At 42.2% G+C, this 11,538-nt stretch overlaps 1 protein-coding gene across 2 annotated transcripts; it reads right to left on the bottom strand.

Annotated features, from left to right (window-relative positions):
• Positions 1-3,655: 3,655 nt before the first annotated feature.
• Positions 3,656-11,175, bottom strand: LOC123826298 (zinc finger protein 345-like). Of its 2 annotated transcripts, none has more exons than XM_045850279.1 (3): positions 10,956-11,175; positions 9,974-10,100; positions 3,656-6,654 (listed from the first exon to the last, which is right to left on the bottom strand). In XM_045850279.1, exons 1-3 carry the CDS (start codon positions 10,986-10,988, stop codon positions 4,340-4,342), a joined length of 2,475 nt encoding a protein of 824 aa, XP_045706235.1. In that variant the 5' UTR covers positions 10,989-11,175; the 3' UTR covers positions 3,656-4,339. The 2 variants fall into 2 exon arrangements, with proteins under 2 accessions (XP_045706235.1, XP_045706238.1); XM_045850282.1 differs by lacking the exon at positions 10,956-11,175 and adding an exon at positions 10,585-10,692.
• Positions 11,176-11,538: the final 363 nt, after the last annotated feature.

Raw genomic sequence — 11,538 nt, 5'->3', positions numbered from 1 at the left:
TAGAAGTTAGAAAATGCAGGGGCGGGGGAGAGCCAGAGAGGGTCCCCAGTGCCCAAAGAAGAAGCCTTAAAACAACTTACAACTTTGGCCCTGACTGGTGTGGCTCAATGGATTAAGCCCTAGCCTGCAAACCAAGGGATTGCTGGTTTGGCTCCCAGTCAGGGCACATGCCTGGGCTGTAGGCTGTGTCTCCATTTGGGGGGCGCATGAGGGGCAACCACACATTGCTGTTTCTTTTCCTCCCTTCCTCTCTAAAAATAAATAAATAAAAGTCTTGAAAAAAAAAACAACTTACAACTTTGGTTAATTGCCTGCCTCTGGTCACTATGTTTTACAGGGAGGTCCCTAGTACTTACAGAAAGAGACCATAAACAACTTTGTATAACTGCTTCAACTTTAATTAACTGCCTGTCACATATCTGCTTTACAACATGAACAAATATGGTAGAGCAAGATAAGAGTTGGGCTAAGAGACCTCCGCACATACCTACATTTAGATGGTGATGACCCCCCCCCCAGGGAGAAGCTGGCATCATTTATCTACCAATCAATGTGTAACTCCTTCACCCCATCCTGACAACTGTGTAAGTCCTCAGGACAAAGGACCTGATGTCTTGCCACCCTTGCCCTGCCTTGCTTTTTGCCTATGCCCTTCCCCTCCACCTTGGCAAGGCTCGTTCACTTCCAGAGAACGTACTAATAAACCCTGACTGCATACTAACTGACTTGCTAATTCCTTACTGTGTCAGCAAGAACTGAGTTTTTCCCACGATTGTTCCATCCGTAAGACACTGATGTACATGTTGATGGTATGGCTCATTGTGGTGGAAATAGGAAAAATAAATGGATTTTAAATCAGTTTGTAGAGTAATGCAAATTTTTTCTTAAAGATTTTATTTTAGCCCTGGCTGGCATAGCTCAGTGGATTGAGCGTGGGCTGCGAGCCAAAGTGTCACAGGTTTAATTCCCAGTCAGGATACATGCCTGGGTTGCAGGCCATGACCCCTAGCAACCGCACATTGATGTTTCTCTCTCTCTCTTTTTCCCTCCCTTCCCTCTCTAAAAAATAAATAAATAAATAAATAAATAAAATCTTAAAAAAAAAAAGATTTTATTTTTTTTTTAACCTGGCTGAGTAGCTCAGTTGGTTACAGCTTTGTCCTGACATGCCAAGGTTGCGGGTTTGATCCTGTCAGGGAACATACAGAAGTCAACCGATGAATACATCAATAAATGGAACAACAAATTGATGTTTCTCTCTCTCTCCTCCTTCCTCTCACTCTCTAAAATCAATAAAGAAATTAAATTAAAGAAAAAATGTTTTTATTTTTAAGTCAGGAGAATGGAGACAGAGGGAGAATAATGTCGATGGGCTGCTTCTCAGATGCCCCCTAGTGGGAACCTCCACCTTGGAGGTTCCTGCAACCCAGGCATGTGCCCTGACTGGCACTGGAACTGGTGACCTTTGGGTTTGCAGGCCAGCACTCAACCTACTGAGCCATAGTAGCCTAGGCAACAGAAATTTTCTGATTGTAATAGTGAAGGAGAGAAAGGTAGGGGTCAGGGATGACTCCAGGATTTATGGTGTTAGCTGCTGGAAGGATGGAAGCTCTGTCACTGAGATGGGAGGTTAACAGTGAAAGTACTTTTCAGTGGGTATGGTAGCCACATATGATGGCTAGTGGTATAGCCACTGCTCCCAAAATGGACAATAAAGGCCAGAGAAGGGCAAATCTTTACCCCCATCTTACACAAGAAGACTGAGACTGAAAGAGTGGATGCTTTTTGCCTGTTATTGTGGTGATTGTCAGAAGCCAGTTCTCTGAGTGGGGGTGTACAAAAGGCAACTGATCAATGTGTCTCTCACGCATTGATGTTTCTCTCCCTCTTACTCCCTCCCTGCCCCTCTCATTTTTATTTTTTAAAAATGATGAAGATGGCCTGGCTGGTGTGGCTCAGTGGAATGATTGCTGGCGTGCAAACTGAAAAGTTGACAGTTCGATTCCCAGTCAGGGCACATGTCTGGGTTGCAGGCCAGGTCCCCAGTTGGTGGGGGGGCGTGTGAGAGGCAACCTACTGATGTATTTCTTACTCACTGCTGTTTCTCTCTGTCTCCTTCTCCCTCCCTTCTCCTCTCTCTAAAAATAACTAACTAAAATCTCTAAAAAAACAACAAAAAAAAGATAAATTATTCAGGTCCTGGCCAGGTGGCTCAGTTGCTTAGAACATAGTCCGATACAGCAAGGTTGCGAGTTGAATCCTTAGGGCATATACAAGAATCAATCAATAAATGAAAGGTGAAATAACAATAGGTGAAATAACAGATTGATGTTACTCTCTTTCTCTGAATAAAAAAATAAGAAAGTGATTCATCAAGAAGATATCACAATTTTAATGTATATGTACCAAACATAGATGCAGCTAATTATATTTAGCAAATATTAACAGACTGGGCTATAGAAAAGACAGCCCTGGCCTGATGGCTCAGTTCATGGGAGCATCATCCAGTACAACAAAAGGTTGAAGCTTCAGTTCCCGGTCTGGGCACGTACCTAGGTTGTTGCTTTGACCCACAGTTGAGGTGTAAATAGGATGTAAACAATCAATGTTTCTCTTTCAAGTCAATGTTTTTCTGTCTCTCTCCTTGTCCCTCATCTTTCTCTAGGGTCAAGGAACATTTCCTTTGGTGAGGATTAAAAAAAATGACAGCTAACAAGCTCTGACAAGTGTAGTTCAGTAGGCTGGGGATCATCCTGTAAACTGAAACGTCATGAGTTCACTTCACAACAGGACACAGGTCTAGATAGTGGGTTCGGTCCCCGGTTGGTGCACATACAAGAGGCAACTGATCAATGTTACCAATGTTTCACTACACACCAATGTTTCTCTTCTCTTTCTCCCTCCCTTCCCTTCTCTAAAAAAAAAATAAGTAAAATTTTTGAAAAAAGAAAGCCAATGGATTAATAATAGTACAGTCCTATACTAATCTTTCAAGTATGAGTAGAAAATCCAGACAGAAAAACCAGTAAAAAGATATTTGATTTCAACAAGAGGTTTTTTTTATTTGAACACTTTATAGAAAATGGACCTCGTAAATATATATAGGTCACTTTTGTCGATCTATAGAAGAATGTACATTCTCAAGTGGTCAGCAAACATTCTCTAGGAGAAATCCTAGGTTTTGTTAAAACATTTATAAATTAAAAAAAAAAAACACTTAAGTTGAAGAAGACTGAAATTAAATCAATAATTTTATCTGAACGCAAGGGTTTGAAACTAGAAACCAGTAGGAGGATAAAAGCTAGAAAGTTCATAAATATGTGGACATTAAACCATACATTACTGAACAACACATTATTACAGAAAAGTTGAATAAAAAAATAGTGCTGATTGAGGTGGCTCAGTGGGTTTGGTGTCATCCTGTAAACCTAAAGGCCGCACGTTTGATCCCAGTCAAGACACATGCCTGGGTTGCAGGCCTGGTTCAAGGTTAGGAGCGTGAGAGGTAACCAATCAATGTTTCTTTCCTACATTGAAGTTTCTCTTTCTCCCTCCCTTCCCCAGTCTCTAAAAATAAATAAATAAATAAATAAAATATTTTAAAGAAAATAATTAACATTTTTCTAGTATTGAAAACAATCTATTAAGCAAAGAATTCACTTATATTCAAAAATGAGTAACATTCCAATACATATGTTTCTTCATTATCCTACTGTTAAAGCAAAATGACAGTTCATAAAAGGCAAAAGATGAGCAGACAGTTCATCTATATTTATTTGCTATCACATATACAGATAGCAAATAAATATAAGAAACTACTCGTCAACCTGCTCCCACATGTGGACAACTGGATATATGAGAACAAATTCAGATGGATGGCTTCTCGTGGTTTCTTCCAGTGTCACCATACTTAAGAACAAAAGTGCATATTCCCTTGCACATGTAAGTTCTTTCTCCAGTGTAAATTCTGCAGTATAATAAGGTAAACCCTTTAAGGATTTCTTACATTCAAGCAGTTATAAGGCCTTTCTCCTGGGTGAACTATATGGTGGTGAGTAAAGATTTTTGATCTTTGCTATAGGAAGGCCTCATCTTGTGTGAATTCTCAGATAATAACAAACACCAGAGAAAGAGTTAAAACATTTCCTACAATTACCACACCCACAAAACAACTTTCAAATATAAAGTCTATGGTGTTAAGAAAAATGAGATTTATGGCTAAAGGATTTCCTACATTTTTGTACTCACATAAGTTAATCCAGTGGGAACTGCCCCGTGTTAACTGAACTGGGAACTATCCTTAAAGGATTCTGACCATTCTGTTGCAATCATAAGGCCTTTATCTTGTGTGAACTCGCTGGTGTACAAGAAGGTGATTCCTCTGGATGAAAGATTTCCCACACTCACTGCACACATAAGGCCTTTCACCTGTGTGAGTTCTTTGATGTCGAATGAGTGCCGAGCTCCTAGGAAAAGATTTCCCACATTCACTACACTCATAAGGACTTAACCCAGTGTGGACACTTTGATGATAACGGAGGCCAGAGCCAGAGGAAAAAGCTTTCCCACATTCAGTACATTGATAAGGCTTTTCTCCAGTGTGAACTCTCCAGTGTGCAATGAGGTTAGAATTTGATGTAAAAGACTTTCCACACTTAGTACATTCATAAGGCCTTTTGCTTGTATGATTTCTCTGATGATCACGGAGGGCGTACCGAGAGGTAAAGGATTTTCCACATTCACGGCACTCATGAGGCCCTTCTCCACTATGAACTTCCTGATGATAACGAAGTTTCCTCTTAGTTGTAAAAGATACCCCACATACACTGCACTCATAAGGCTTTTCTCCTGTGTGAACTCTCTCATGATTTCTGAGGCTAAAACCAGATACAAAAGATTTCCCACATTCATTGCACTGATAAGGCCTTTCTCCTGTGTGAACTCTCTGGTGTGTAAGAAGGTGATGCCTTCGGAAAAAGGATTTTCCACAGTCGCTGCACTCATAAGGTCTTTCTCCTGTGTGTACTCTCTGATGAGCCCTAAGGTTGGAACCAAATGCAAAAGATCTTCCACACTCACTGCACTGATAAGGCCTTTCTCCAGTGTGAACTCTCTTATGATAATGAAACACAGAGCTAGTAGTAAAACATTTCCCACATTCACTACACTGATAAGGCTTTTCTCCTGTGTGAACTCTCTGGTGCAGAAGAAGGTGATGTCTTTGAATAAAGGATTTTCCACATTCACTGCACTGATAAGGTCTCTCTCCTGTATGTACTCTCTGATGATTACTGAGAATGAAAGCAAATGCAAAAGATTTCCCGCATTCATGGCATTGATAAGGTCTTTCTCCAGTGTGAACTTTCTTATGACAATAAAAGCCAGAGCTAGTGGTAAAACATTTCCCGCATTCATTACACTGATAAGGCCTTTCTCCAGTGTGAACTCTCTGGTGTGTAAGAAGGTGATGCCTTCGGAAATAGGATTTCCCACAGTCACTGCACTGATAAGGCCTTTCTCCTGTGTGTACTCTCTGATGAGCACTGAAATTAGAACCAAATGCAAAAGATTTCCCACATTCACTGCACTGATAAGTCCTTGCTCCGGTGTGAACTTTCTTATGATAATGAAAGACAGAGCTAGTAGTAAAACATTTCCCACATTCACTACACTGATAAGGCTTTTCTCCACAGTGAATTCTCATATGCATAAGAAGGCAAAATTTTTGTCTAAAGACTTTCCCACATTGCATGCACTCATAATGCTGTTCTCCAGAGTGAGTAGTCTGTTGTTTAATAAGGACGGATCTACGGCTACAAGATTGTGCACATTCATGGCACAAGTCATACGTTTTTCCATTATGATTCCTCCTGGAATATAGGAGGACAAATTTTTGGTTAAAGGATTTCCCACATTTGCAGCATGTGTACTGCCTTGCCCCACGATGAATTCTTTGATGCTGACTGAGGGTTGAGTTTTGCCTAGACGACTTGCCATATTTGCTACACACATGATGTCTTTCACCAGTGTGAACCCTCTGGTGAACAACTAATGAGAACTGATACCTGAATGCTTTCCCACATTCATGGCACAAAAAACACTGTCTTCCAGTGTGAACATCCTGTCTTGGAGCATGTGAATTTATGTGGCTGAAGGCTTTTCTATATTCTCCCAGGGTGGAACGAGTTTTTCTCTTTTGTAATGTTGTCCCACTCTGGGTAATTTTGTTGGGCTCCTCCCTGGCCTGAGTAGTCTGCTGCTGTAGATGTTCTGAGGTGGACAGGAAGTGCTTCCCAACTTTGTCACAAGAAAAGGGCTTCTCTGACACATGGAATTGATAGCTCTTCACAAATAAGGTCCTGTCCACACTGCTTCTCAAGGGTTTCTCTCCCAGGTGCTGTTTCTGGTGCGTTTGGAGGTTTGCACTAAAATTAAATTGTTTCATACACACCCCACACCTGAACACTTTTTGGCTGTGCTGTGTTCCTTGGTGCTCAGCCAACTGGAATATGTCTCTCAAGACTGGACCACAAATCTGACAGAAGTGAGTCTTCAGGGAAGAGAGAGCTGCTCTGGAGGTGCTGGCCTGTGACACTCCCACAGAACTACTCTGTTCAAAGAGGGCTTCTACATCTTCTGGTCCAGAGCAGCAACCTGAACATAAATAAATGATGGTGAAGTACATGTTGACTATAAGAATGGAGCAATGTCACCCAGATGTGCATTTGTCACATCTAGGAATGAGTCTTTGGAATGGTTTTCAATCAGGGGAGTTAAAATCTGGTTGATGAAGTGGCTCCTGATATCATTACTACACCAGAGAGAAGATACAAGTGTAATGTATAACACAAAGAAGAGAAGCATGTTTTAAAACTTATTTATCTGCCAAATTTCCTGTAAAACTTTTATGGCTGGTGATGTGAGGCTATGCAGAAGCACTTGTCCAAACCCAGGAAAAACCAACTGCAGTAGAGTAGCTGTCATTCAAGGCCAATGTAAGGATGCACGTTGTGGACTGATGTCACAGAGCAATAAAAGGAGAGATGAGAGAAATGTGTGAGATATGAAGTCCAGAGAGGTGGAGATTCTTTATGGGCTAAAAGTGAGAATAAAGATGACAAAGGACTACAATGGACTAGTCAGCAAAGTGGGCATGACAAAAACACTTGTTAAATGGAAAATGTTTCTACTTATGATCAGAACACAGTCCTAGTTGACACCATATACATTTTCAACATGACTAGATAGCTGAGAGTTCACCTTGCTGCCCTGGCATTGAGATTCTGTACTATATTTGCCATTCTTGACCTCAGCTCACACAGCTGCTCGGTGGTAACATAGCTGGTTCCTCCCCAGAGCCAAAACTGCCACACCTAGGCAGTCCAATGACATTGCAACAAACCCAATGGGGAGACCTTTCTACACCAAGAAAAAAGCAGTTAAAGACAGGAGGGATGACTGATCTGTCAAATGAAAGACATCAGGAAAAGGCTATAAGCAGCACAAAGAATCATGGAACCATGGTATCACCAAAACAGCACCATAAGTTTCCACAAAGTGAAGCCAACAAAGTTCTGGATAAAGAAATCAAAATAACTGTTTTACAGAAGCTCACCAAGGTCCAAGAGAACACAGAGAGACAACTCAGGAAAATCAAGAAAACAATACATGAACACATCAAGTTCAGAGACAAAAAAAATAGTTTTAAAGGAGTTTGAAAAAAAATCAGGACCCCCAAAATACAAAGATGAAATGAAAAATACAATTGAGAACGTCAATGGCAAGTTATTGAAGCAGGAGAACAATCTGTGATGTGACCAAGCATCAGGTCACTGCAAATCATCCAGTCATGGGGGGGAAAAAGACTGGAAAAGACTACATAATTTATGGGATGTCATCAAGGGAAATAATATTGGCAATATGGGAGTGCCATAAGGAGAAGTGAGGGAGAAAGGGTCAGGAAGCTTATTTAAGAAAATAATGCCTGAGCCCTGACCATTGTGTCTCCACTGGTTGGGTGTCATCCTGCAAAGTGAAGTTCACAGGTTTGATTCCATGTGAGGGCACATGCCCAGGTTGGTCGTTTTGTTATTCTTCGGGGCATATAAGAGATGCAACAAATAAATGGTTTTCTCTCACATCACCATTTCTCTCCCTCTCTTCTCTCCCCCTTCCCCCTTTCTCTCTAAAAAAAAAACAAAAAAACAACCCACAAAGTAAATAAATAAATAAATAAATAATGGCCGACAACTTCCCAAATCAGAAGAGATGTTGACATCCAAGTTCATGATGCTCACAGGTCCACAAACAAATTCAAAACAAAAAGATCTTCACTGAGACACTTTATAATGAACCTTTCAAAAATCAAAAACAGAATTTTGAAAGCTGAAAAAAAGAGAAACTCATTGCATACAGAGAGCCTCAATGAAGTACAACTGAATTTATCAGCAGAAACTGCACACCTGGAGAGATGGGTGATACATTTAAAATAGTGAAGAAAAATGCCAAATAAGAATACTTCTGGGAAGCTGTCCTTCCAAAATGTAGAAGAAATAAACACTTCTCTAGGTTAAAAACAGCTCAGAAATTCCATCATGCCTCAGCCTGCCTCACCAGAAATACTAACAAGAGTTATTCAGGTGAAACTTGATAGTGTTCTGGTCAAAGATTTTTTTGGATATGACACCAAAAGTAACAAAGGAAAAGATATGTAAAATAACTGAGTAGACCTGCATCCAAACTAAAATGTTTCTTCACACACATGCACATGTGCATGTGCTCACACACCTTTTGAATACTATTTAGCCTTAATAAAAGAAACTCCCCTGAAATTTAAATAAATAAGTAAAAAGAATTTAACAAAATAAGAAAAATTTTAAAAAGAAAAGAAATCCTGCTGTATGTGACCAGTTGAATGAACCTGGACAACCTTATGCTAAATTAAATAATCCAGTCACAGAAAGATAAATACTGTATATCATTTAGAAGTGGAGTCTAAACAAAAAGAAGTTGAACTCTCCCTGGCTGGTGTGACTCAGTGGACTGAGTGCCAATCTGCAAACCAGTATGTCCGGGGTTTGATTCCCAGGCAGGGCACATGCCTGGGTTGTGGGCCAGGATGCCAGTTGGACGCTTGTGAGAGGCAACAGATTGATGTTTATTTTCCACATCAATGTTTCTCTCCCTCTCTGTCCCCCTCATTATAAAATTTTTAAAAAATATTTGGGAAAAAAGTTGAACACGCAGAATAGTAGAATGAGAGGGTCAGGGAAAGGGGGGCATAGGTAGTTATCAGTCAAAAGGTACAAAACTTCACTTATAAGATGAATAAGTTCTGAGGATCTAATGTAAAAACTTGTAACTCCAATTAATACTATATTTTACACATACAACTTACTAGGAAAGTATATTTTAAGTGCTATTACAAAAAAAAGTGATTATTCCAGGTGAGAAAGTGTTCATTAACTTGATTTCACAATTAATTCACAATATTTACATATAGCAAATAGTCACATTTTATGCCTCAAATATATACCATTTTACATATCAGCAACGCTGGAACAAAAACAGAAAGAAAAGATATCTACAGAAAACTCTAAAAACTGTGCAAAAGAGTCCTGAAAAGAGGCCCATGATTCAGGTAAATAGTTATGATGACAACACCTGAGATTCGTGGCACAGGGAGGCCCTGGGAAATGTCAGTTAAAGAAAGGGATCAAAACAAGTACCAGCCATCTGGACACAGTGATCAGACTAGGGAAGGGCAAGCATGGTGGAATGCATTAGGCTCACTGCAGTCCTTCCCTATGAGAAAAGGGCAGTGCAACCATACAGCCCTAGAAACATAGCAGGCTGCAGAAGAATGCAGGGCCTGAGGTCCACATATTAGAAGGACAAAACACCCTCTGGGGAGAGAAGGGTAAGGCAGAAAGGAGGCTAGTCCACATCAGTGGTAAGACTGTGAGAGTCCTACCCAGAGAGGATGTAAGAACAAAGTTCTCCAGCATCACATCGAGGTACAGGCATCTCTGAGCCTCATCAAGCAGCCTCCATTCCTCCCAGGAGAAGTGCACAGCAACGTCCTCAAAGGTCACACTGGCCTGTCAAGATGGGGACAGAGGAAACCATAAGCTTTGTCTTTCTGAGAATCTCAGTCTACCACCTCACACATCTTCAACCTGTTCATCCTCCTCCAGGGCTCCCCCAATCAGAGGAGATACTAGGTCCTGGTGACAGGGATGTCTGCTCACCTCTTACAGTCCCCTAATGACTGTGCACAGCCCTCAGCAACAGGCAGTGGGGACACACAGACCTCATCCAAGCTGTGGGCCATACCTGCAGGGCCTCCTCCCTCCTGCAGAGCAATTGCCCCAGAGTCTCTCAGACTGTACCTGCTAAACTCAGCAAAGGTGGGCTTCTTCACCTGGTCCCACCCCAGGGCCTTGGAGCCATCAACTCACGCAACCTACACGTGTGCACAACACTGTGTACACCCTACCTTCTAACACTTTGGGTTCCCACAGTCCCACCCCCACAGCTCTGCTACCACCCTGCCCTGCTTCACAGGCAACTCTCTCCACTCACCCAGTGGGCGACTCACGGCACCCAGACAGAGTGCTCGAGAGACTCAAACTCCATCCAGCACAGAGCCATCCTCTGACGGGTCCCACAGCCGGGGAAAGCCCAGTGAGGCGCTGCGGTCCTCCTTGCCGGCCTCTGACCTTCACTTCATTATTAGGCACCCAGAAGGCCATGTAAATTTCAGATACGAATAAGCCCGGTCCCCTCTGCACTGTGCTTGCTGTCCCCTCAGTAGCCACAGCCCTGCTGTCTCCACTCAGCATCCCTCACGTCCCGGACTCCGAGGCCGGGGCTGCAGGACCTGACAGACGCTCGCGCCCGGGGTGCAGAGCTGGGTGAGGTGAGAGGGGAGGACTCCGGGGACGCGCACTCACCTCAGCCAGGTGCCGCAGCGCTGCCGCAGCCATCGGACTCAGTGAGCGGAGCTGGGCGGATGGGGTGCCGAGGACCTCGGTCCGTTTTGTCTCAGGTGCCGGTTACCTTAAGGGGTGGAGCGTCGCAGAGCCTTCCACACTCGTGTGAAGGGACCGCGACTCCTTTTCGCCTCCGAGGTCTGACAACCCTGTCGGATGAAGCTCTTGAGGTAAAAAAAATACTGCCAGAAGAAAGACAACGGAAGTCCCTCCCAATAACTGAAATCTCGGGAAATACTGTGTCCTACTTTTTCGTTAGATCGACTCAGCGCCATGTCTTCTGGGTAATGTAGTTCCCAGGGATCTAGAGGCCTCCCTCAAGGAAGGAGTTCTTTATCCTGGGCTACTAAAATGTTTGCTGTGCTAGGAATTACGCAAAAGTTAAGTATTCTTACCTACAGAGAGAGGCTTTGCTTATTGTTTACTGAAGTCGAAGACATAATTTAATGATTCGTGAAGCTCACCTGCTTGCAGAAAAATTGGAACAACTCTAACAGCATAATCAATAAAATGCAATTTTAAAAAGTATTTGAGATGCTCTCAA

The sequence above is a fragment of the Phyllostomus hastatus genome, unplaced genomic scaffold (genome assembly GCF_019186645.2).
Source record: "Phyllostomus hastatus isolate PE091 unplaced genomic scaffold, TTU_PhHast_1.1 phas_contig_133, whole genome shotgun sequence".
NCBI classification, from domain to species: Eukaryota; Metazoa; Chordata; class Mammalia; order Chiroptera; family Phyllostomidae; genus Phyllostomus; species Phyllostomus hastatus.
The sequence above is the reverse complement of the archived record's forward strand: the minus strand, read 5'-3'. Positions and strand labels throughout refer to the sequence as shown.

What these genes read in the sequence shown, in the direction of transcription:
- LOC123826298 (XM_045850279.1), bottom strand. Translation starts at nt 10,988, where the DNA reads ATGGCTGCGGCAGCGCTGCGGCACCTGGCTGAG. An exon ending in CGCTGCGGCACCTGGCTGAG is followed by an intron (nt 10,101 to 10,955) that starts GTGAGTGCGCGT and finishes CCATCTTGACAG; the next exon opens with GCCAGTGTGACCTTTGAGGA. An exon ending in TGTTCTTACATCCTCTCTGG is followed by an intron (nt 6,655 to 9,973) that starts GTAGGACTCTCA and finishes ATTTATGTTCAG; the next exon opens with GTTGCTGCTCTGGACCAGAA.